The sequence below is a fragment of the Bolinopsis microptera genome, chromosome 6 (assembly GCF_026151205.1).
Source record: "Bolinopsis microptera isolate Bmic1 chromosome 6, MBARI_Bmic_1.0, whole genome shotgun sequence".
Lineage (NCBI taxonomy): Eukaryota > Metazoa > Ctenophora > Tentaculata > Lobata > Bolinopsidae > Bolinopsis > Bolinopsis microptera.
This window is the reverse complement of record NC_087077.1, coordinates 7,520,599-7,542,936: the sequence shown is the minus strand read 5'-3', so window position 1 is coordinate 7,542,936 and position 22,338 is coordinate 7,520,599. Positions and strand designations below refer to the sequence as shown.

General features: G+C 38.8%; 2 protein-coding genes across 3 annotated transcripts in view; one reads left to right on the top strand and one right to left on the bottom strand.

Annotated features, from left to right (window-relative positions):
* Window positions 1–5,791: 5,791 nt before the first annotated feature.
* Window positions 5,792–9,167, top strand: LOC134816738 (multidrug and toxin extrusion protein 1-like). The gene is made up of 4 exons (XM_063825721.1): window positions 5,792–6,575; window positions 6,748–6,865; window positions 7,065–7,229; window positions 8,047–9,167. The coding sequence occupies exons 1-4, from the start codon at window positions 6,177–6,179 to the stop codon at window positions 8,688–8,690; spliced, it is 1,326 nt and encodes a 441-aa protein (XP_063681791.1). The 5' UTR covers window positions 5,792–6,176; the 3' UTR covers window positions 8,691–9,167.
* Window positions 9,168–11,494: 2,327 nt separating this feature from the next.
* The window catches only part of LOC134817523 (serine/threonine-protein kinase PAK 6-like), a 49,977-nt gene continuing 39,133 nt past the window's right edge, over window positions 11,495–22,338 (bottom strand). For both annotated transcript variants that reach the window (XM_063826664.1, XM_063826665.1), the window contains 3 exons: window positions 13,090–13,215; window positions 12,809–12,940; window positions 11,495–12,289 (listed from right to left, as the gene is read on the bottom strand). In XM_063826664.1, coding sequence (XP_063682734.1) covers window positions 12,110–12,289; window positions 12,809–12,940; window positions 13,090–13,215 — 438 coding nt within the window. In that variant the 3' untranslated portion in view covers window positions 11,495–12,109. The remainder of the gene's footprint in view (window positions 12,290–12,808; window positions 12,941–13,089; window positions 13,216–22,338) is intronic.

Sequence of the window (22,338 nt, the reverse complement as noted above, 5' to 3'; positions counted from 1 at the left end):
AAATGGCCCAAAGCTTTAGACAAATTTCAATGATTATGTTGTTGGGAAGAGAAATAATTATTGAATTTTGGGGGTTTCTTAATCTAAGTTCTAGTTATTTCCCTTAAATAACTGCATAATTATTTGAGTTCAAGACAGTAATTTCCGTGCAGTGCGATCAGAGATCCTACAAGTTGACAACATCATCTTATAGTATATATAAAGCGAGACGATATATTTGTTTATCCCTACCATTTTACTGACACCACGGCATCAACTTTAACGCGACTTTCCGCAAAAACCGTAAAAGATATACAACTGAAACTTTTTTGACAGGGTCAAATGCTTTAATGCTTTTCAAATCAGCATGAAAAAATAAAAAATTTGCCATGGAATAAGAATTTGAGTGCCCAAATTTGGATCCCCAAGTGGTGTCAAAAACGCGAATTGAATAGGTAATAATTATTTCAGTCTCTTGACACCATTCGTTATTAAGACAATATTATCTGCACAAATTAACAATACAAATAAGTATAAAAACCAATATCAATTATCTATTTACAAGAACAGCGAGGACAAAGAATTTACTGATTATCTTTTATCTTGCGGTGACGGTCTGCTTCCAATCCATCCTCAAGGTTAGGTGGCCAGTTCAGGGTATTCATCCCGGAAAAGTTGATTTTCAAGGGTGACTTAGATGCTCTGATAAACTGGGTGTTTGAAGACCTTGAAACTCAGTACATAGATTACAGCTGGACTGCAAGTAGAAGCCTGATCTGCCCAACGACCAAAACTGTTGACTTGAATAACAACAAAGTCATGGCGAAGTTTCCGGGCAAAAAGAGACTCTACAAGTCCAACGACAAAGTGAGCTCCGAAGACAGCTTTGACATTCCACAAAAGTACCTGAACACTCTGTCACCAAGTGGAATGCCACCCCACCAGTTGAAAGTGAAAGTCGGCTGCCCTGTTATGCTTCTACGGAACCTGCAGCCTCAACAAGGTCATTGTAACGGCACCAAATACATCGTTACTGTCTGTATTGCATGACAACATCATAGAAGCCGTAGTTGCCGGAGGATCTCACAAGGGTAACAAAGTTTTCATCCTACACATCCCTATAAACCCAACTTATGGAACGTTTCCCTTTGACATGACTCGCCGACAATTCCCTTTAAGACCCTGTTTTGCGATCACGTCCAACAAGACAAACGTTGAAAAAGGTTGGGATCTTCTTGGGCCGGCCATTCTTCTCCCATGGTCAATACTATGTGGCGCAAAGCAGGGTTGGGGAGAAGGACACCCCCAGAGTTTTGTCGTTGGACATTGGGATAACGGATAATGTTGTATACCCAGAAGTTTTAGACAGATCATATGTTAACAGCGATTTTGTTTTTCATGAATTTGATTTGGAATTGGATTGATTGATATTTTTTATTTAAACTTGATTAAAAGAAGTGCAGAACTGTATGCCTCTCTTACTTTTAACACTATCATGACCAACCTGTTGTCCTTTTACTCTTAAATGGTTCTATACTTCTCAAAAATTTGTATCTGTAAATAATTGTACATAATTCTGACGAAATGCCAAAGTGGGTATCTATATAATTTTCGTAATAATTTAATGATAACCTTCATGCCCACAGTTCAATGTTTTCATGGTATACCAATATACCATACCTTACAAGACATATTTATGTATATTATAATTCTGTGGATCATAATTCTGGGGATCGGAATTATGGGGGAACGAAAATACGGGGATTTTTTTCAGAAATCCCCAAATTTCGTACCCCAAATTAAATTGTCGCATTTTCACGCTAAATTATTTCAGAGAAATCAAAATTTTCGGAGCAGGATCCATTTGTTTAACAACAATGTTTAGCTGTTCAAGTTATTCCATAAGGGTGAAAATTGCATGTCTTCATTATTCTATTTTGTATTTAATGTTTTTCTAGTGTGAAACTAGTCGTTGTTATAGAAGTCTATATAAAATTATATGTGAGATAATTTTGAATCTGACGCACGTTTTTCACGTAACACTGAAAAACCAGAAATTTTTATACTAAGTACTTTAAGGTAACTTTCTATTTACCTGAGAAATGCGTATCCTTGTCTCACAAAACACGTAAAACAACTTATTTGACAAATTCACCTCAAATTAGCCCTATTTAAGCCAAATACATAAAAATTAATGTGTGGGATTTTGAAATGGCGGCCACAATTTTGGTAGTACGAAAATATGGGGATTTTTTCCAAAAATCCCCAAATTTCGTACCATATAAATATGTCTCGTAAGGTACTTTAAACTCATTAACGTTTTATTTATATACTAAATATTTTGATTCTTATTCCTTAGAAGGGCAATCTATTAACAGTTTTTGACGGATTTTAATGTGATCTTTAAATTTGATCTTTAAATACGTCACGTTCCTGTCGGTACCAATGGCATTTCCGTTTCTTAATCTAAGTTCTAGTTATTTCCCTTAATAACTGCATAATTATTTGAGTTCGAGACAGTAATTTCCGTGCAGTGCGATCAGAGATCCTGCAAGTTGACAACATCATTATCATAAGTTATTAACTTAAACTTAAAGTATCTTCTCAAGAAGTGTCGCAACACACTTGCAATTTCATTGATACCCAGACTCATCCCCACGATCACATAAATATCTCAAGTTTAAGTCCCTATGATTACAGAGAGAAGTCTGGGTATCACCAAATATATTAATGTGTAGGCCCACTTCTTGGGAACGAACCTTCGGTAAATATTCAAAGTCGGCTATTCTAATCCTTCTTCTGAGGAAAGCTGGTGTTTGTCAGACGGGGAGCTGATGGAAGAGGGGGGGGGGGGGGTCCACGCGATGCCGTACAAAATATTTAAAGTTGAGGGAATGGTTTAGGGGTGCTCAAATATATAAAGTCAGCCAGATTTTTTCCCTGCTCTTGCCGAAGGCAAAAAGATCGTAGGGAATAAGTAATCGGGTTTGGATATATGAGGTGGCCCGACGGTCCTGCGATGTCGACAAAAGTATGCTCCTTCGCAATATAGACCACTCCCCTATAATTATGAGTATAGGAAGCGTCTGTTATGCTGCGCGCGACGCTCGGCATGTGTTAGTTAATTGCAGTATCCAACGCGAATTTCAATTGTCAAACGATGCCGTTCAAATTAAATTAGCCCAAAATTTGTGCGCGGCGTACTAAATATTCGATTACATGCAATCCTGCACGCGCGCAATGACAAATTACGATGAAAATATTGCAACTTTTTAACAACAAAATAATCCAATATCCAATTTTTATTAATCGATAAAATTAACTTTTTGTGGCAAATATTAACGGTTTAAGCAGGAAAAATTAATCGTGCGTGGTGTAACCGCGGCGAAATTCTTGTTGGACTCCTTCTCCCCTCCGTAACCACCTTTAATTTTAGTTTCACACAGAGCTACTGTGTAGAAATTATACAAATTATTCTACCCCTCCTAGGTTGGTTACGTATTATGTGAAAGATTCCTGAATATGTAGAATGTAGATGGCCATGGGGTGCCAAAATGTTTGCTATGTTGGGATTTGTGAACTAGATAAAAGTATTGTTGTTGTGTTATGCTAATAAGATTTGAAATTAGGACAGACAATCTTTAGGGTTACACTAGTAAGGGTTAAGGGCGAGGAAAGGGTTAGGGTAGACTTTACGGACCCTGAATTTAACACTTTCTCCAGCCCTAACACAAAAGTTATTCTGCTAATGTTTACCTTTAGTAGTCAGGCTTCTTGGATACTGCCATCACTACTGTATACAGTTAAAACTCTCTATACTGGGTACCTCTATATACCGGGGATATTCTTTTCCCCAAAAATTGTTCAATTAGTTTTTGGTCAGGTCGTGCAAGAAATGTGATTTATTTGAGCTAACCCCGCGTTTGGTGACGATGTGAGTAAATATTTAGCTAGTAGCTGTATTCCATCATAATACGACACAGTTCGTGCACATTCGGCCATTAAATCAAAATGTACCATACATTTCTAGTTTCCCCGAGGATCCAGGACCCCGGTATAGACTATAGAGACATTTTACTGCATAAAGTAAAGGAGAGGATAATATAATATTGAATATTCAATCGGCCTAAGGATCTTATCCGTATATTTTTATAGAAACAATACGTTTAAGTCCACTGAGGTAAGATTCATACCAGTATAAGACTGTTCTCCACATTCCATAGTAGTATATATAGTGTTCTACCTCTTTTTACCCCATACCCCCATTGCGTTCCAAGAGATCAAAAGCTTTTGAATTGTGTTTGTAAAAGCGCCTTTTGTGCATCTAAAAAAGCATACTCAATGCTCACAATATCGTCCAGATCAGAATTTTTATCAATGTTCGAATAACGATTAATTTTTATCAACAACAAAAATCCGTTGATACAATGCAGCTTTTCGCGTGTTTTTGAGAAGGAGCAGCAAAGAGAGACAGGTCTGTATTTTGATTCTTGTAAGACCAACCCAAACTGGAAAACCACCAAAAAAACCAGCATGTCTAATGTCTACAATATCTCATAATCTCGACGTAAAATGGGGGAGTTCCACAAAATGTTGATATTGCCAAGATATTGCCGGCGGTGCTGTTTTCCTAGTTAAGTAGTAGTACCTAGTGTAAAAGTGCATTTTCGTTCAATTAGTTGTTAATTTTCACATATTTCTACTTCGTTTATTTTTAACTGGGGTATTATTTGTACTTGACTTATTATCTCACAGCAGCCGATTTAAAAACGTAATCTTTAAATACATTTCAATAAAGACAAATGGATAAAATTTATGTTAGACTTAGACGTTACCAGTCATTGCGAATAATACAACTTTTATAAGCCTGGGTGAGTCATTATAATATAAATGATCAGATACATAGCTAGAGGAAGTGTTCGCAGGGGCGAAGCAGTCAGCCATAATATCTGCTCTGTCATTAAAATTCATTTATTGCCTGTTAATAAAAGATAATTGATAAGCAATACCGATTGTCTCCACTTACTCCTAATAAATTATGGTTACCTCGACCGTGTTGCTATATTCCCAAGAAAGTTCATAACTTGTCTCCTCTTCGTGTTTGGGTCCTCCCAGTTGCAAGATCAACATTTCGCAATTAATATTATAGTGAGATAATCTAACAGAGATTGCGTAATATCGCTATAACGTAATTTAGGAACGAGTCCATTCTAATTTTCGAACTTTTCATTAAGCAGATCGTTGTACTTATAGAATAGGGCGGCCTGATAACACACGAGCCTGCAATTACAATCGCAGTATGACTATGAGTATGTGCACGTGGGCCCGGGATCAGGGACTTGTAATCCTTATAATTTTATAATTCTATCCTGCTCCATGTAACGGCAACATATTGCCTACTCCTGGGCCACGCCAGCAACTCTAGTATTCCGCTCCCAGAATTCGGTTCATTACTCTGGATGATTTGGCAGCTGTCTCCGGATCCACAGCTGTCTATTTCAATTAATCACCCCTTTCTTCCCCGGACCACGGTTATTTGCCCTGTAATGACGTTTTGATTAGTTTTCCTCCTCAGTTTAGCCGCCTTCAAAGGTTTGGTATCATATCAACATGTGTGCAACATCAGAACAACATGCATGCATGAGCATCGTGTCACGGCTGACCCGGTGCGATTGCTCAATTGCATAGTTATTACCTTGTGATGGATATATATGGGGGGTTTTCTAGAATTTTAAAGATTGCAATTTGTTGTTATATATAAGGTCGGTGGTGGTGGTGTTGACTACAGTGTTTGAAATCGTCACTTTATCACAGGTGTCAAAAATGGGTTCCTGCACAGCTCAGGGGTGTCTAAAAAACAGCATGATGGCGAAGCAGAAAGAGCTCCTGATGTATGGGATTCCGACCTGGCTCCTGGCCACGATCCAAGTAGGCCTGGCCTTCATCACCCTCATATTCGCAGGTCACCTAGGTCCCGCCATGCTGGCGGGGGTAGGGTTAGGAAACACCATGTACAACGTGCTGCTGTGGAGTGTACTCTGGGGGTTCACATCAGCGCTGGACACGTTTGGGCCCCAAGTTTACGCCAGCTCGGATAAGAAGTACCACCTGGGAACTGTAACGCTGAAGATAGGACTGCAGGGGTTCGTTGTGTACATCTTCATCCTGGGCTTTACTTGAACAGCACCCACCTGGTCATGTTGCTGCCCTCAGAGACGGATACCGTGGCGGACCTCCATCAGCGGGACTTCTCACCTAACATCAGCAACATCGTGGTCCACAAGATAGCCTCGTACGCCAACGTCACCATCCCGTACGTTCACGTACCTGGAGCAAACTCCCGGAACAGTGACCACCTCTTCATGAACAATCTAGAAATCACCGTCGCGTACATGAGGATGGTATTCCTGGTTCCCCTTCTCGACTTCATCGTCTCGCTGATATCCAAGTTCCTGACAGTTCAGAGGTATATCATGGAGGTGTATGTGATCTCCCTGGCGATGATTGTGCTTCATGTTATGTGGAACCTGGTGTTGGTTAAATATCTGCACTTCGGGCTGGTCGGCCTCGCTCTTGCTGCTCTTCTTACACGGGTGGTAATACCAACTTTTTATTTTTCAGTTTTTCTACTTCAACCAATTTTGTGCGTAAATTCTTATCCTGACTTTTTTAGTTTTATTCGAACTTTTTCAATATTTTCATACTGAAAACTGTGTTACTTTCTGACCACGTGATTGAGAATAATAATAAACGCTACAAAACCCACAGATAACCCTGATCTTACTGCTCATCTACTGCTGGTTTAAGAGGAAGGAGCTCGCTTGGTGTGGATACTCTTCAGCGGTCTGCAAGAACTGGGAAGAATCATTGAAACTCGGCTTGTCAGGTAAACTTTTTATTCATTACCTCAACCTGATTTATTACCTCCAATATTATATATTTAAGTACGTTCTTAAGAATGTTGCCTGATTAATTACCTCAAATGTTTATCTCTAAGTCCATTCCCAAGAAACACGCTATAAAGACGTTTAAGTCGATGTGTGTGAAGTTATTTCTGTTACCTATAACATCCTGATCTTGCGCAGGAGCAGCGAATTTGTTCGTGGAGATGGGAATGTTCGAGATTGCTACATTCCTGAGTCAGTTCGATGGTCAAGCGGTATTAGCAACAGTCGTTGTGCTTTTCCAATTTGTGCAATGTTTCTACACCATCCCAGTTGGAATATCTACTGCAACTACAATCCTTATAGGTTAGTTAGACTTGATGAATCACTTAACTAAAGTTAAAACACAGAATTATTTTTATAGGCTAGGCTAGGCTACTTCCCCTAAAATAACCTTCATGGTTATCGGAAAAGTTGACCACCGACCTTCTAGATTGTATTTAAATTCGCTTGATAGTTAATAGCGTGTAGACTTGGAATTTCAATTGGTGGTTCATAAAAATAAAGAACGCGTTATTCTGATATAATTTGATCGCGACTCATATTTTAACGACTCATATATTTAACAACATTCTTAGATGAATAATTTTTAACATTTTTACACTCATATTTATCATAGTTGGTCAGTACGCACTGTACGAACTTTTAAAAGGTGCCGAACTGTACGAATTTAAAAAAGCTGTCGAGGAATTTTTACCGAATTTTAAGGAAAAAAAAAATTGTTTTTTAATCACTTCAGTCCGAAAAATTCAAACCTCAAACTGTTAAATCAGGTTTCTGAGTCGGACACTACAAGTTTAGGTGATACTGATAGCAAAGTTGATGTGACTTATTGCATGTGCATTGATTTCCTTAATAAAGTTGAGAAGTGATTTTCATGCTTACTAATACTTCAGTTATACAATTTGTATCATTGGTCAAAACCCAAAACGTAAACCCCTCATATTTCAAATTATAAGATTTTTGGAATTAGCTTTTCGAAAATTTATGAGGCGAATTTTTCCCGAACTAATCCCGAACTGAAAAAAGGTGCCGAACTGTACGAATTTTTTACGACTTTTGTACGAACTGACCAACTATGATATTTCTTGTTTGGACTCAAATAACACGCGATAACGCTCAGGAAACGCTCTGGCGGAGAGGAAAAAATCAGAAATTCGCAGCTACATGAAGCTTTCCATCTTCAACACCCTCTTCTTCGCCATCATAGCCTCCCTCTTCTTCTACTTCCTCCGGCATCCGCTGGCAGAACTATTCACCTCCAGCCCGGACGTTATCGACAAGTTCACCTCCTGCATCTGGGTATTCCTCGTACTAATGCCCTTCGACAACCTGCAGACCGTCCTCGCACGTGGAATACTCATCTCCTTCGGCAGACAGAGGTTCATTGCCATCTCTCTGGCATTGATCTGCTACTGCATAGCCACCCCCCTGATAGCAGTTTTTGTGTTTTACACAAACCTCGGACCCACTGGGATCCTTCTCTCTTTCGTGGTCTTTGCTGTGCTGAACACTATTTCTGGGGCAGTCAAGATATCCACTCTCTCCCTGGAAGAGGAGATAGAGAGAGCAGACTGGAGGGCCACGGAGACAGCAGGCACTGGAAGTACAGATGATCTGATCTCCTGCAACTCCTACACCATGAACGAGAACACACCACTCACCGGCAACAAGACTCCATATGAAATGAGCGAGAAAAACGTTTTGTTGTTAGTTGCGGTGGAATTGGTGTTTTTAGCGCTTATGACTTACTTTTCGTCACTGTGATTGTTGAGGGCAGGACATTTTAACTTAATTTCGTAATACTATTACTAATTTTATGTGAAATACGAACCGTTTTAAAATGGCTTCATATTATTATTAATGCTATCCGCCCCCGCTCCCCCCCCCCCATCCGGATTATTTAGTTTTAAACAGAATCAGGAAAACTAAACAGGACAACTAAATTGTAAACAGACTTGTCAAATGTTTAATTTCAAACGTATTTATGAGATTTTCTTCAACCATTTTCTTGACTCATTTATACATTATATGAGTGACAACGTCAATTTCTCGAGGTATGTTGCTTTTTTTGAATTTTAAAAATTTGAAGATGGACTTTGGGCTCCATTTTCGGGTCACTGATTTCAACGCTGGTGTCTTGCTGTATATGATTATGATTACGAAAACCCATATCATTAATATAATGTTTTATAATGTTTCAGGCAATCTGTAATTAATCGCTTTTAGTTTTGTTTTATGACACGAACTGATTTTTACTGTGAATATGATACGCTCACGTCTCAACACTGGGGCTAATTCAAATGGTTTCTTAACAGTTTAACTTTAACTTTGGTGTCGAGATCAGCAAGCTCAGTTTAACTCTGACAGTCAGTGACTGACTGCATGATTAATGGGTAATTATATACTTACAGTTACTTACTTAGTAATTATAGGACTATTATAATATTAATTGTGGTTTGTGGTTGCTTGTACGACATTCCTTACCTTCTATTGTTACGATTAGTAATAGCCAACGTAATTATACTTATAGTAACAGACCTTTCAGCTGAACCCAAGCTAGCAACAACTGTTCGATCCAAGATCATTAAGGTAAAAATCAGAAATAACATGCGATAAAAAGCTTATGTATAAAAATTAAAAAAACAATATCTGACTATTGACTTTCAGTCGTCAAAATTTAATTAATATCACTATAAGTATACACTTACAGCTCGCCGACTACCAGTAAATATCCATATACCATCCAGGGTACGGTACCAAAATAAAAGCGCTAATGGCTATTAGCCGCAAATTTAATGATTAATGTTTATTGGTAGCAATTAACTGGTGATTAAGATTTAAAACGGCAATTTAAACGATCTAGGTACTTGAGAACTCGAATCATTAAAGTTAAAGAGTCTAGAAGCTTACGGCATTCCAGTCAAAATCGTGCAGCTTATACGGCTCATGTACGAGAAGACAATGGCCAAAGTCCTAACTCCAGACGGAGAAACTGAATTGTTCGAGATACTTGCAGGTGTGTTACAGGGTGATACCTTAGCACCTTACATCTTTGCAATAGTCATCGACTACTGTATGAGGCAAGCCATAGGCGATGATGCGGAGCGACTTGGACTCACCCTCGAACGTAGAAAAAGCAGAAGAGTGGGGCCCAAGATCATCACCGATGTGGACTTTGCAGATGATATAGCACTTATATCTGAGGACATGGACAAGGCTAACGAGTTCCTGCTCAGAGTAGAATCGGCGGCAGCAAGCGTGGGACTACACATAAACGAAGGCAAGACCAAGGTCATGACACTGAATATGGAGGATCGATCTAGCGACCTACAAAGTCGATCCGGGGAAGCCATAGAAAATGTAGATGATTTCATCTACTTAGGCTCCTGGATTGAGAGCACAGATAGGGAGATAAGGGTTAGAAAGGGAAAAGCGTGGGGTGCCCTACATAGACTGAAGGATATCTGGAAATCCAAACTCTCAAAGAGCCTAAAGATTAGATTGTTCATAGCGGCTTGTGAATCAGTACTGCTCTACGGATCAGAAACCTGGACACTGACAAAGGCTCAAGAGAAAAGTTTGGACGGGACATACACAAAGATGTTGCGTATGGTGCTGGGTATCTCATGGAAGGACAAGGTCAGCAATATAACTTTGTATGGTAGCCTCCCAAGGCTGTCAAACAAGTTACGAAGCAGGAGATTAAAAATGGCGGGACACTGCATCCGACATCCTGAGCTACTTGCCAGTGATTTAGTCTTATGGGAACCTACGCACGGTAGAGCACAGCAAGGCCGACCAAGACAAAGCTACTTGTCTATGTTACTGAAGGAAGTTGGGACAAACTCTAAAGAGGAACTGCGAACCCTGATGCGGGACAGGGATATATGGAGGGGGTTTTCTGGCGTAGATCGGACTTAGCTCCGACATAGTAGTAGTAGTAGTAGTAGAGTACATGCTATGTCAGCTGGAATAAGATCACAGTAAGTCTCATACATCCAAAGCAATATTTAATGAAGTGGGAGGGAGGGAGGGAGGGAGGGAGGGAGGGAGGGAGGGAGGGAGGGAGGGAGGGAGGGAGGGAGGGAGGGAGGGAGGGAGGGAGGGATGGAGAAAGTCAGAGAATTTCCTATCCTGGTAGGGGCTAGGAAAATCTTCCAAAACCTCTTTTTCTATTCTGATGATTTTCCGTTTATCAAAGCTTTCTTTGGGAATAGGACTTTTAGTATTTCAATCGTGTCTTTTGCCATCCTCAGCAAAATTTGGGTCGCGGAAGGCTGAAAAGTGAAATTCGAATATGTCCTATTCGACATATTCAAAATTTTCATTGTCATTGCATAAACGTTTTCTCCGGATATACTGCTTCCAGTACTTTTGTCACTCTCACTGATCTCACTCGAAACCACGAAATTTCGGTAAAGGGGATCGGACGGCAGAAAAGCTCCTCTTCAAAAATCTTCCAATATTCTGATAATTTTCCGTTTATCAAAGCTTTACGGATATATACAATTTTGTATATTGTGATTAAAAAAATGGTGGCAGTGAACGTTTAAAATTAAAACACAATGTTACATCTTAGTAATGGTTGAACAAGATTATCTCATCGAATAAATAAACTACATAACTTATTATTAATATCAATTATGACTAACAAATATAAGTTGAAGTTAATCTACTGTTGGAATTAGCTTGCTGAAACATTACTACTTTTTTCCAAAATCTTTCAATTTAGAAAAAACTGTTATACTTTATTGCCGTTCGGAATGTCTATCATCTTACAACCCGCAGCTAAGAATCATACAGAATTGGGAGAATTTACATACTACGGAAACTCAAAAACGGTAGTGATTAATGAAAAAATCGGTCAAATAAAGCTAGCAAGACATCCAGAGTTGCATATCATTTGGCCTGGCAAAAATCAATCAATGTTCTTGATTATGTTCACTTTACATTAATTCTACTATCAATCACTAACACAATATTTTTATTTTTCACATTACAATGGTCTGAAATTAGTCAAAGTACACTCACTTAAAAGTCAAAACCCGTTCTCATAGAAACCGATCGCATTAAATAACTCGGTAAAAACGGTACAAACGACTCACTGTTTGTTTATTATCTACAGATAAAATCCTGACCTTGCAGGAACGCTAGATGAACTACAACTCTACAAACAGTTGAGTTCATTTCAACACTGGACTGGTTTTGAATTTTGCATAAAATCCCCTGATCAGGGAGGAGAGTTCCTCCTCAGACGCCATGTCCGAGAAAAGCCTGTGGTCGAGTAGTTCGCATGCGGTGCTCCGTAGTGCTGGCTCTTGCTTCAAACAACATGTTAGGAAGTTTAGCATTACACTCGATATCTGAAAATTATGGGGTCAATATTTTTACTACAATCGAAATATTAACATTGTGCGCACTCTTGGCTTGGCTGATTGCTGGCTATAATAGGGAGGCAGCTTCATTATAAACATGCCAAAGATAGCAAGAGTTTAAATTAACGTCATTCGATTCGATCAAATCGTTAATTATCAATCATTGAAATAATATATTTATTCAATATTATATAATATTCAATATATACTATTATATATTAGTATATTATATTGTATACAATCGTCGGGATGTATATTAATTGCGCGCAGCAGACGATTATCGTCAAACTGCACGATTAACGTACGATTATTGTGCGCGACTAAAATCTGCGAAATGGCCCATATTTTCCACTGTGTGTCATGCATGTCATGTCATTCATGTAATAAATTCATGCGCGCGCGTTGCGCGTACGTGCGCGTACTGATTAAAACATTGTCGCGTGTTCCAACTTCAAATAAAATCAGACGAGTCTGTCCCAAACATGGCAAACAATGACGTCTTCTCACCTCTGCTTTTGCAGGCGAAGGGGATGGGTTGACTTTAATCTTATCCATCGCTACAATCTGGCTATCACTAAAGTTGGGTGGTTCCCCGTCCAGCATTTCTATCATCATGATTCCCAGCGACCAGATGTCCGTCTGAAATGTACATCCAAATTAAAAAATTTTGCTACGAAATAGATTGCTAATGATTAATCCTGGCAGGATTATGTATCCTACTGACAAAAATAATTATCGAAAAATGTTTTCACAGATCATCGAAGAGACCATAACATCCTTGTTCTCACCATGCGGCCATATGGCTTTCTGGAGACAATCTCGGGGCTCATCCAATGGGGCGTGCCAATAAGGCCGGTACAGGTCGGCTTATCTGCGGTAATCCTATCACAGTACCCAAAATCTGATAATTTTACCTGAAAAGAAAGTGTCAGTAATTCTTCTAAGATTTTAGAAATATTTCGAGTTTATCGTCAATATGTTATTACAGTTTCGACTGCATGTTTTTTGGATCACAATCAATTTGGAGACCGCATTAAACCGGAAAAGTTTTGATTTTCCAAAAAATGTTTAAAATCTCTTTTCAGCTTTTCGTAGGAAATATATTGAATAGTTGAATGCACTTCAATTTGTCTCAAGATTTTTAGATGTTTAAAGTCTATGGAGCGCATTTCTTAAAAAATTAGCAGGAAGGTTAACATGCCAAATAATACACAAATCCGGCGCTGCGGCAAGAGCAGGAATAATGCAGCCATAATCTTGAGTAATTGTTAAAGAAAAGAGATGTTATTATTATAATTTGTAAGTTTAGCAGTGCATTAGTATTAAAGTCACGTATTGTACTATATATTCTGAAATCATCTTGTACTAAATAATTTGTGTGTACAAATCTCTACATTTCTTTGTGTGTTTGATTTATAATAATTAGATAACGAGAGTTTCGAGAACGAGCCGGGCACTAAATAAGTTGCACTACTGATATTTAAACTACTTTAACAGTACTATAAATTAATTTACAATTAACTTAATCAATTAAATAATGATTATCTTATAAATTCTGTCTTATATAAAAACAACTTGTCTCAGTGTGATTCTAACAGGAATGGAACTTCTTGCATTATATACTACTTGCACACATACTAGTTTCAGCCGGGACCCTTTAACTAGAGCCTTGTCAACTTTACACTATATAAATATATATATAGTGTAAAGTTAGGGTGACAAGGCTATAGTAGTGCTGAAAGTTGTCAAAACGTTACACACATGTGGCAAACTCGTGGCCATGTTGGAACACAGTATAAGAGACAGTAAGAGATACAGTAACAGGTACTGAAGCGTACGACGAAGCGTGTATAACCCTCGCACGGCACAACTCTTAGTGTCTCTCTCTAGAATGAATATTCATACTGGCTCCACATAATTAATTACATGCACGAGAAATCCTTAAAGAGTTAACTATACCGCTCTCTACCTCGTTCACTTTAAAAACACTCTTTGTTCATGGCACGATCTTTTAAATACGTCCAACTCTTGCATGTTCGGCATTTAAAAGTTCAGATACTCAGCTGTGTAGAGAGGGTGATTTGCCAATACCCAGACAAAAGGCATGCTGAAAGATTGTCCTAAAAATAAACATGAACTAGCCGCCTTTGCTCCTATCCTTTAACTAAAAAGCCCGTATAATGACGCCCACTAATTACAGTGTCGCCGCTACACGAGTCTGCATTCTGCACTCTGGCCATGCGGGTTGGCTAATACCTTATTCTAGGGTGTACTCCTCCCCCACCCCTACCAGCCGTTATCCAATGCGGACATTTAAAAAGCGTATCAAATCACAAACTCGCATATTTTAACTTCCACTGTTCGGGGGGGGGGGGGGGGGGGGGGGGGGCACTGTTCTGTGCAGGGTGGCCGATGCTACCTTATTTCATGGCTCATATTTTAAATAGCATGGAATAAAGAAGTCGGAAACATTGAAACACCGAAATATCAGACAAAAGTATGGATCACTTTATTTGTTTTGACGATATGTCGACATTTGAGACGCGACATGGTACATGATGCCGTATTATGAGTAATTTTCTGTTGAAAGTCTCCAATCTTACGATAATGGGTCCGACACGTACAGATAATTTTACACAGGATTATCTGACATCTGTACTTATAGCTTTATAGGTACAGGTGTGGAATGTAGGCCATATTGATCCTACACAGCTTGTAGGTGTGGAATGTAGCTATGTAGGCTATGTTGATCCTACACAGCTTCAGGGTGTGGAATATATGCTATGTTGATCCTACACAGCTTCAGGGTGTGGAATGTAGGCTATGTTGATCCTACACAGCTTGTAGGTGTGGAATGTAGGCTATGTTGATCCTACTCAGCTTGTAGGTGTGGAATGTAGGCTATGTTGATCCTACACAGCTTGTAGGTGTGGAATATAGGCTATGTTGATCGTACACAGCTTCAGGGTGTGGAATGTAGGCTATGTTGATCCTACACAGCTTGTAGGTGTGGAATGTAGGCTATGTTGATCCTACACAGCTTGTAGGTGTGGAATATAGGCTATGTTGATCGTACACAGCTTCAGGGTGTGGAATGTAGGCTATGTTGATCCTACACAGCTTGTAGGTGTGGAATGTAGGCTATGTTGATCCTACACAGCTTGTAGGTGTGGAATATAGGCTATGTTGATCCTACACTGTTCTGTGCAGGGTGGCCGATGCTACCTTATTTCATGGCTCATATTTTAAATAGCATGGAATAAAGAAGTCGGAAACATTGAAACACCGAAATATCAGACAAAAGTATGGATCACTTTATTTGTTTTGACGATATGTCGACATTTGAGACGCGACATGGTACATGATGCCGTATTATGAGTAATTTTCTGTTGAAAGTCTCCAATCTTACGATAATGGGTCCGACACGTACAGATAATTTTACACAGGATTATCTGACATCTGTACTTATAGCTTTATAGGTACAGGTGTGGAATGTAGGCCATATTGATCCTACACAGCTTGTAGGTGTGGAATGTAGCTATGTAGGCTATGTTGATCCTACACAGCTTCAGGGTGTGGAATATATGCTATGTTGATCCTACACAGCTTCAGGGTGTGGAATGTAGGCTATGTTGATCCTACACAGCTTGTAGGTGTGGAATGTAGGCTATGTTGATCCTACTCAGCTTGTAGGTGTGGAATGTAGGCTATGTTGATCCTACACAGCTTGTAGGTGTGGAATATAGGCTATGTTGATCGTACACAGCTTCAGGGTGTGGAATGTAGGCTATGTTGATCCTACACAGCTTGTAGGTGTGGAATGTAGGCTATGTTGATCCTACACAGCTTGTAGGTGTGGAATATAGGCTATGTTGATCGTACACAGCTTCAGGGTGTGGAATGTAGGCTATGTTGATCCTACACAGCTTGTAGGTGTGGAATGTAGGCTATGTTGATCCTACACAGCTTGTAGGTGTGGAATATAGGCTATGTTGATCCTACACAGCTTCAGGGTGTGGAATGTAGGCCATGTTCCAACCGTCCCACAACAAAGAGAGTACATGGGGTTTCCGTGTTGTTTTGTTCAGACATCACCCAGTATGCACTACGTGACAATAACAAACGCAGTGATAACACGGCAGCAGCAGGGTTACTCGCTGCAATTCACTGACGTTTCAGGGTTGAAACGCTTTCAAAGTTCGCAGTTCCCACTTCAAAGTTCACATTTCGTATATGTTTACAATGAAAATACATAATTTATCCGAAAATGCTGTACCAAAACGTACCGCTCTCAGTTTCTACATCTACATCGGAGTCTTACCCAAATTAAATTTGTTAACTAGCAACTGACAAATGTCGAACGTATTAAATGCTATTTATATAATAATTTGTGTTTTATTATTATTATATTTTAAATAGCATGGAATAAATAAGTCGGAAACATTGAAACACCGAAATATCAGACAAAAGTATGGATCACTTTATTTGTTTTGACGATATGTCGACATTTGAGACGCGACATGGTACATGATGCCGTATTATGAGTAATTTTCTGTTGAAAGTCTCCAATCTTACGATAATGGGTCCGACACGTACAGATAATTTTACACAGGATTATCTGACATCTGTACTTATAGCTTTATAGGTACAGGTGTGGAATGTAGGCCATATTGATCCTACACAGCTTGTAGGTGTGGAATGTAGCTATGTAGGCTATGTTGATCCTACACAGCTTCAGGGTGTGGAATATATGCTATGTTGATCCTACACAGCTTCAGGGTGTGGAATGTAGGCTATGTTGATCCTACACAGCTTGTAGGTGTGGAATGTAGGCTATGTTGATCCTACTCAGCTTGTAGGTGTGGAATGTAGGCTATGTTGATCCTACACAGCTTGTAGGTGTGGAATATAGGCTATGTTGATCGTACACAGCTTCAGGGTGTGGAATGTAGGCTATGTTGATCCTACACAGCTTGTAGGTGTGGAATGTAGGCTATGTTGATCCTACACAGCTTGTAGGTGTGGAATATAGGCTATGTTGATCGTACACAGCTTCAGGGTGTGGAATGTAGGCTATGTTGATCCTACACAGCTTGTAGGTGTGGAATGTAGGCTATGTTGATCCTACACAGCTTGTAGGTGTGGAATATAGGCTATGTTGATCCTACACAGCTTCAGGGTGTGGAATGTAGGCCATGTTCCAACCGTCCCACAACAAAAGAGAGTACATGGGGTTTCCGTGTTGTTTTGTTCAGACATCACCCAGTATGCACTACGTGACAATAACAAACGCAGTGATAACACGGCAGCAGCAGGGTTACTCGCTGCAATTCACTGACGTTTCAGGGTTGAAACGCTTTCAAAGTTCGCAGTTCCCACTTCAAAGTTCACATTTCGTATATGTTTACAATGAAAATACATAATTTATCCGAAAATGCTGTACCAAAACGTACCGCTCTCAGTTTCTACATCTACATCGGAGTCTTACCCAAATTAAATTTGTTAACTAGCAACTGACAAATGTCGAACGTATTAAATGCTATTTATATAATAATTTGTGTTTTATTATTATTATATTTTAAATAGCATGGAATAAAGAAGTCGGAAACATTGAAACACCGAAATATCAGACAAAAGTATGGATCACTTTATTTGTTTTGACGATATGTCGACATTTGAGACGCGACATGGTACATGATGCCGTATTATGAGTAATTTTCTGTTGAAAGTCTCCAATCTTACGATAATGGGTCCGACACGTACAGATAATTTTACACAGGATTATCTGACATCTGTACTTATAGCTTTATAGGTACAGGTGTGGAATGTAGGCCATATTGATCCTACACAGCTTGTAGGTGTGGAATGTAGCTATGTAGGCTATGTTGATCCTACACAGCTTCAGGGTGTGGAATATATGCTATGTTGATCCTACACAGCTTCAGGGTGTGGAATGTAGGCTATGTTGATCCTACACAGCTTGTAGGTGTGGAATGTAGGCTATGTTGATCCTACTCAGCTTGTAGGTGTGGAATGTAGGCTATGTTGATCCTACACAGCTTGTAGGTGTGGAATATAGGCTATGTTGATCGTACACAGCTTCAGGGTGTGGAATGTAGGCTATGTTGATCCTACACAGCTTGTAGGTGTGGAATGTAGGCTATGTTGATCCTACACAGCTTGTAGGTGTGGAATATAGGCTATGTTGATCGTACACAGCTTCAGGGTGTGGAATGTAGGCTATGTTGATCCTACACAGCTTGTAGGTGTGGAATGTAGGCTATGTTGATCCTACACAGCTTGTAGGTGTGGAATATAGGCTATGTTGATCCTACACAGCTTCAGGGTGTGGAATGTAGGCCATGTTCCAACCGTCCCACAACAAAAGAGAGTACATGGGGTTTCCGTGTTGTTTTGTTCAGACATCACCCAGTATGCACTACGTGACAATAACAAACGCAGTGATAACACGGCAGCAGCAGGGTTACTCGCTGCAATTCACTGACGTTTCAGGGTTGAAACGCTTTCAAAGTTCGCAGTTCCCACTTCAAAGTTCACATTTCGTATATGTTTACAATGAAAATACATAATTTATCCGAAAATGCTGTACCAAAACGTACCGCTCTCAGTTTCTACATCTACATCGGAGTCTTACCCAAATTAAATTTGTTAACTAGCAACTGACAAATGTCGAACGTATTAAATGCTATTTATATAATAATTTGTGTTTTATTATTCTGAAGCACTAGTAGTAGTAGTAACAGAGATTTACAACATATTATGTTAATTGTACTATTGTAAATTGTGATTGGTTAAGAGCTATCACGTCATGACTTTTGTGAATTAACTCCCTGAACGTATCAACCTTTACTTCTCTTACAAACCCTGCATCTAGATTCAATTAATGTGATCTGTCCTTATAACTTTATAAAATACATATCGTGAGCAATAAAATCGCCACCTTATCGTCGTATAAATTGAATTAGAAATAAGAAACCATTATATAAGATCCAAGTATTACAAGTCCTGTAAAGTACATTCTGTTACAGTTCATGGCAAGATCACACCCGTTCAAGGTCGGGACGGGAGATGGGCCATTTTAGCAGACATCAAAAACAAATTAGAAGACGAGGGAAAGTGCCCCTTTGGTTGGTGGTTGATCCGGTAGACAATTAGAAGAAGTCTGAAAGCGCCCATTTGGATTGGGCGATCCTACTTATCCTACTTATCTAAGTCAGACATTTTCCATCGAATTTGTATGGATGCAAGTTACTGTTAGACCAAGAATAAGAGCATTTCAGTTTTTAACCTCAAACAGCATTACCTGTCCGGTACAGAATAAGCTTTCAATACTTTCAGATATTTTTACTTTTCATCAGAACGATTTATCACTTTCATCAGAAAACTTTTTAAAAAGAATGAATTAAATCTAGACTTGAAGTATTTTGAAAGTGTTCAACAAAATTGAAGCCCGATTTTTTTTACATTTGTCGAAAAAAGAGTTTTCTCAGAATCTTTCTTTTCGACACTTTATGTCTTCAAAACACTTTTCTTGTATAAAAAGTGTTTTGAAGACTTAAAGTCTGTAGAAGTACAGTTTAAACATAACAGGTAATGTCTTTTGGACCAGTTCAAGCCTACACTATATTTTTGAATGTGCTAACAAACTGTTTTGTTAGCGCAAATACACTAAAACTTTTAAATGTGTATCATTTACATGAGTACATAATATTATTCATCGCAAAATTTTCCGCCATTCTCCCTTAAGTACCCACATAGTATTACACATAAAATAAATAACATTTTAACGTAACATTTTACCGTAAACACACTAGAAACTGCACAGTCCACTGTAAATACCACTGACAACACTCTATTAACGTACATTCTCTGTGAACGGTAAAACCACAACTTGCAGTACAATTAGATGATGCATTTTGTACAGTGAGGGAATATTTAGTTTCCATTCCAACAGCTCATTCAAATCCACGGAATTTTAAAAACAGATCCGATTATAATTGAGAACGACTAAACGGTTTACGTAGTACTAGTAACCACTCGCTGTAACCACTCACTGACTACACACTGTAACCACTCACTAACTACACATAAACCACAGCTTTAAGGTTTACTCGACATAATCCGCTCTTCCTAATAACCACAAGGACAGTACAGACGACCCTGAAGGCTGCAATTATACACAGCGCAGCACAGAATCTGCTCCTTACAATTAACATGTCGGTACAAAGCACGTGTTACGTGTATAAGTAGTAACTAGTAAGTACACAGACTCGTGTAGCACTAATTAGCACTCTAAAGTACACAATGTAGCACTAATATAGCACTCTAAAGTACACAATGTAGCACTAATATAGCACTCTAAAGTGCACAATGTAGCACTCTATAATACTATATGTATAGTACTTCTGTAGTGATTTGATTGCAAGGGTCTCACATCAAAATCAATCAAGACTATCTGTGATGTGGTTTAATATTGTTGTGGGCGCGAGGGAAACCGTTCTAACTTAACACGTGTGTAAAGTTAGGCGCACGTGCAGTTTTAGCAGTTGAACGTCCAGAAGTAACCATGTATAACACGTCATAGAGACGCTAGAAGTCTTGCAGTGAGACGTGTGAGAAGGTGTGTAATTATAACACTACAGGAAACTTGTCTATAGTAACGTGGGTTAGAGGGGTTACGTAAGTATAGAGGAAACTGGAGAGTACTGAGGAGCACTACCTGTAGAGAGTGTACTACTACTACTACTACTATACCAGGCCATGCAGGATATGAGGACATTATAGTTACACTTCATATAGGACAGTACGTAGACGTATACAGGAAACTTGTAGAGGCTGATGTAAAGACAAGACGTCATGTTGTGTTATGTGACTGTAGCTAGATAATATCTGGATATCATCTACATATCATGACACAATGTTACGTCACAATATCTAGATACCTGTCACATTATGACAGGAAGTTTGTATCAAATTTGGGATAATACTGTGAATTATGACCTTATTAGTAATAGTTATAGATAATCTATATATTCCAAGTTTCAACATACGTTTTAAAGTTGGGTTTAGCGACAAAACTTACAAGCGGCCATTTCCTTCTCCCAAATGAGGACTTAACATGTGAACCATCATGATTATGTGTATAGTACTGACTAAATGCTAACCTAGACTTGATCCAACAGTTTATCCTTGAACAATGGGAAACAGTTTGTTACATTGGACTTAGTCTCGTAATTGTAATAATATGTCAATCAATATCCATTTCCAACTGTAATTTTATTTTCCTTAAATAATCGTGTAACGACAAGTGATACGACAAAAGATGGTACTGTTTCACGAAATCAATTTCACTGTCAATATCGTCATCATTCTCAATTCAAATGCAATTACTTTAAATTGTTATAATGAGTTATTGATAGTCAGAAAATGCGAATTTAAGACATTGCCCCACTGAGATATTTACTATAACATGCCGGTCAAGCCTCTGAAGTCTGCAAGGGCTACCGTATAACAATAAAGACACCACTATATAATTCACATGATTGTTATCTTTACCATTCAGCTTTAATTCAATTCCAGTATTACGTCAAATTCTATGCAGATAAAATGAAAGTAATAAGTCATATATCTATATATTATATTGTAATATTTGAGCACATAATTTCATTTTTCAAGGAACTTATTCTTGTGGAGAACTCAGTTCTACACAAGGTTAGCTCTGTGTAAGACCTGCCAAGTACTAATGATAAGCCTTATACTCTTACACACAGTACAGTTTGTGTGTACAGAGAATTGAGAAGAATACTGAACTTGGCACCCTGCCATGAAATTAAATTGCATGCAAGTCAAATATGTAGACATAATCCTTGTACGTTGCTTTTCAGCTCATGAAACTGCCTTAAAATCAGGTACTATGGATTATGTAAAACTGTCATGTGGGGTTGTCGATCATATTACATTTATTAGCTGAATAAGCACTGAATAAGCACTGAATAAGCACTGAATAAGCACTGAAT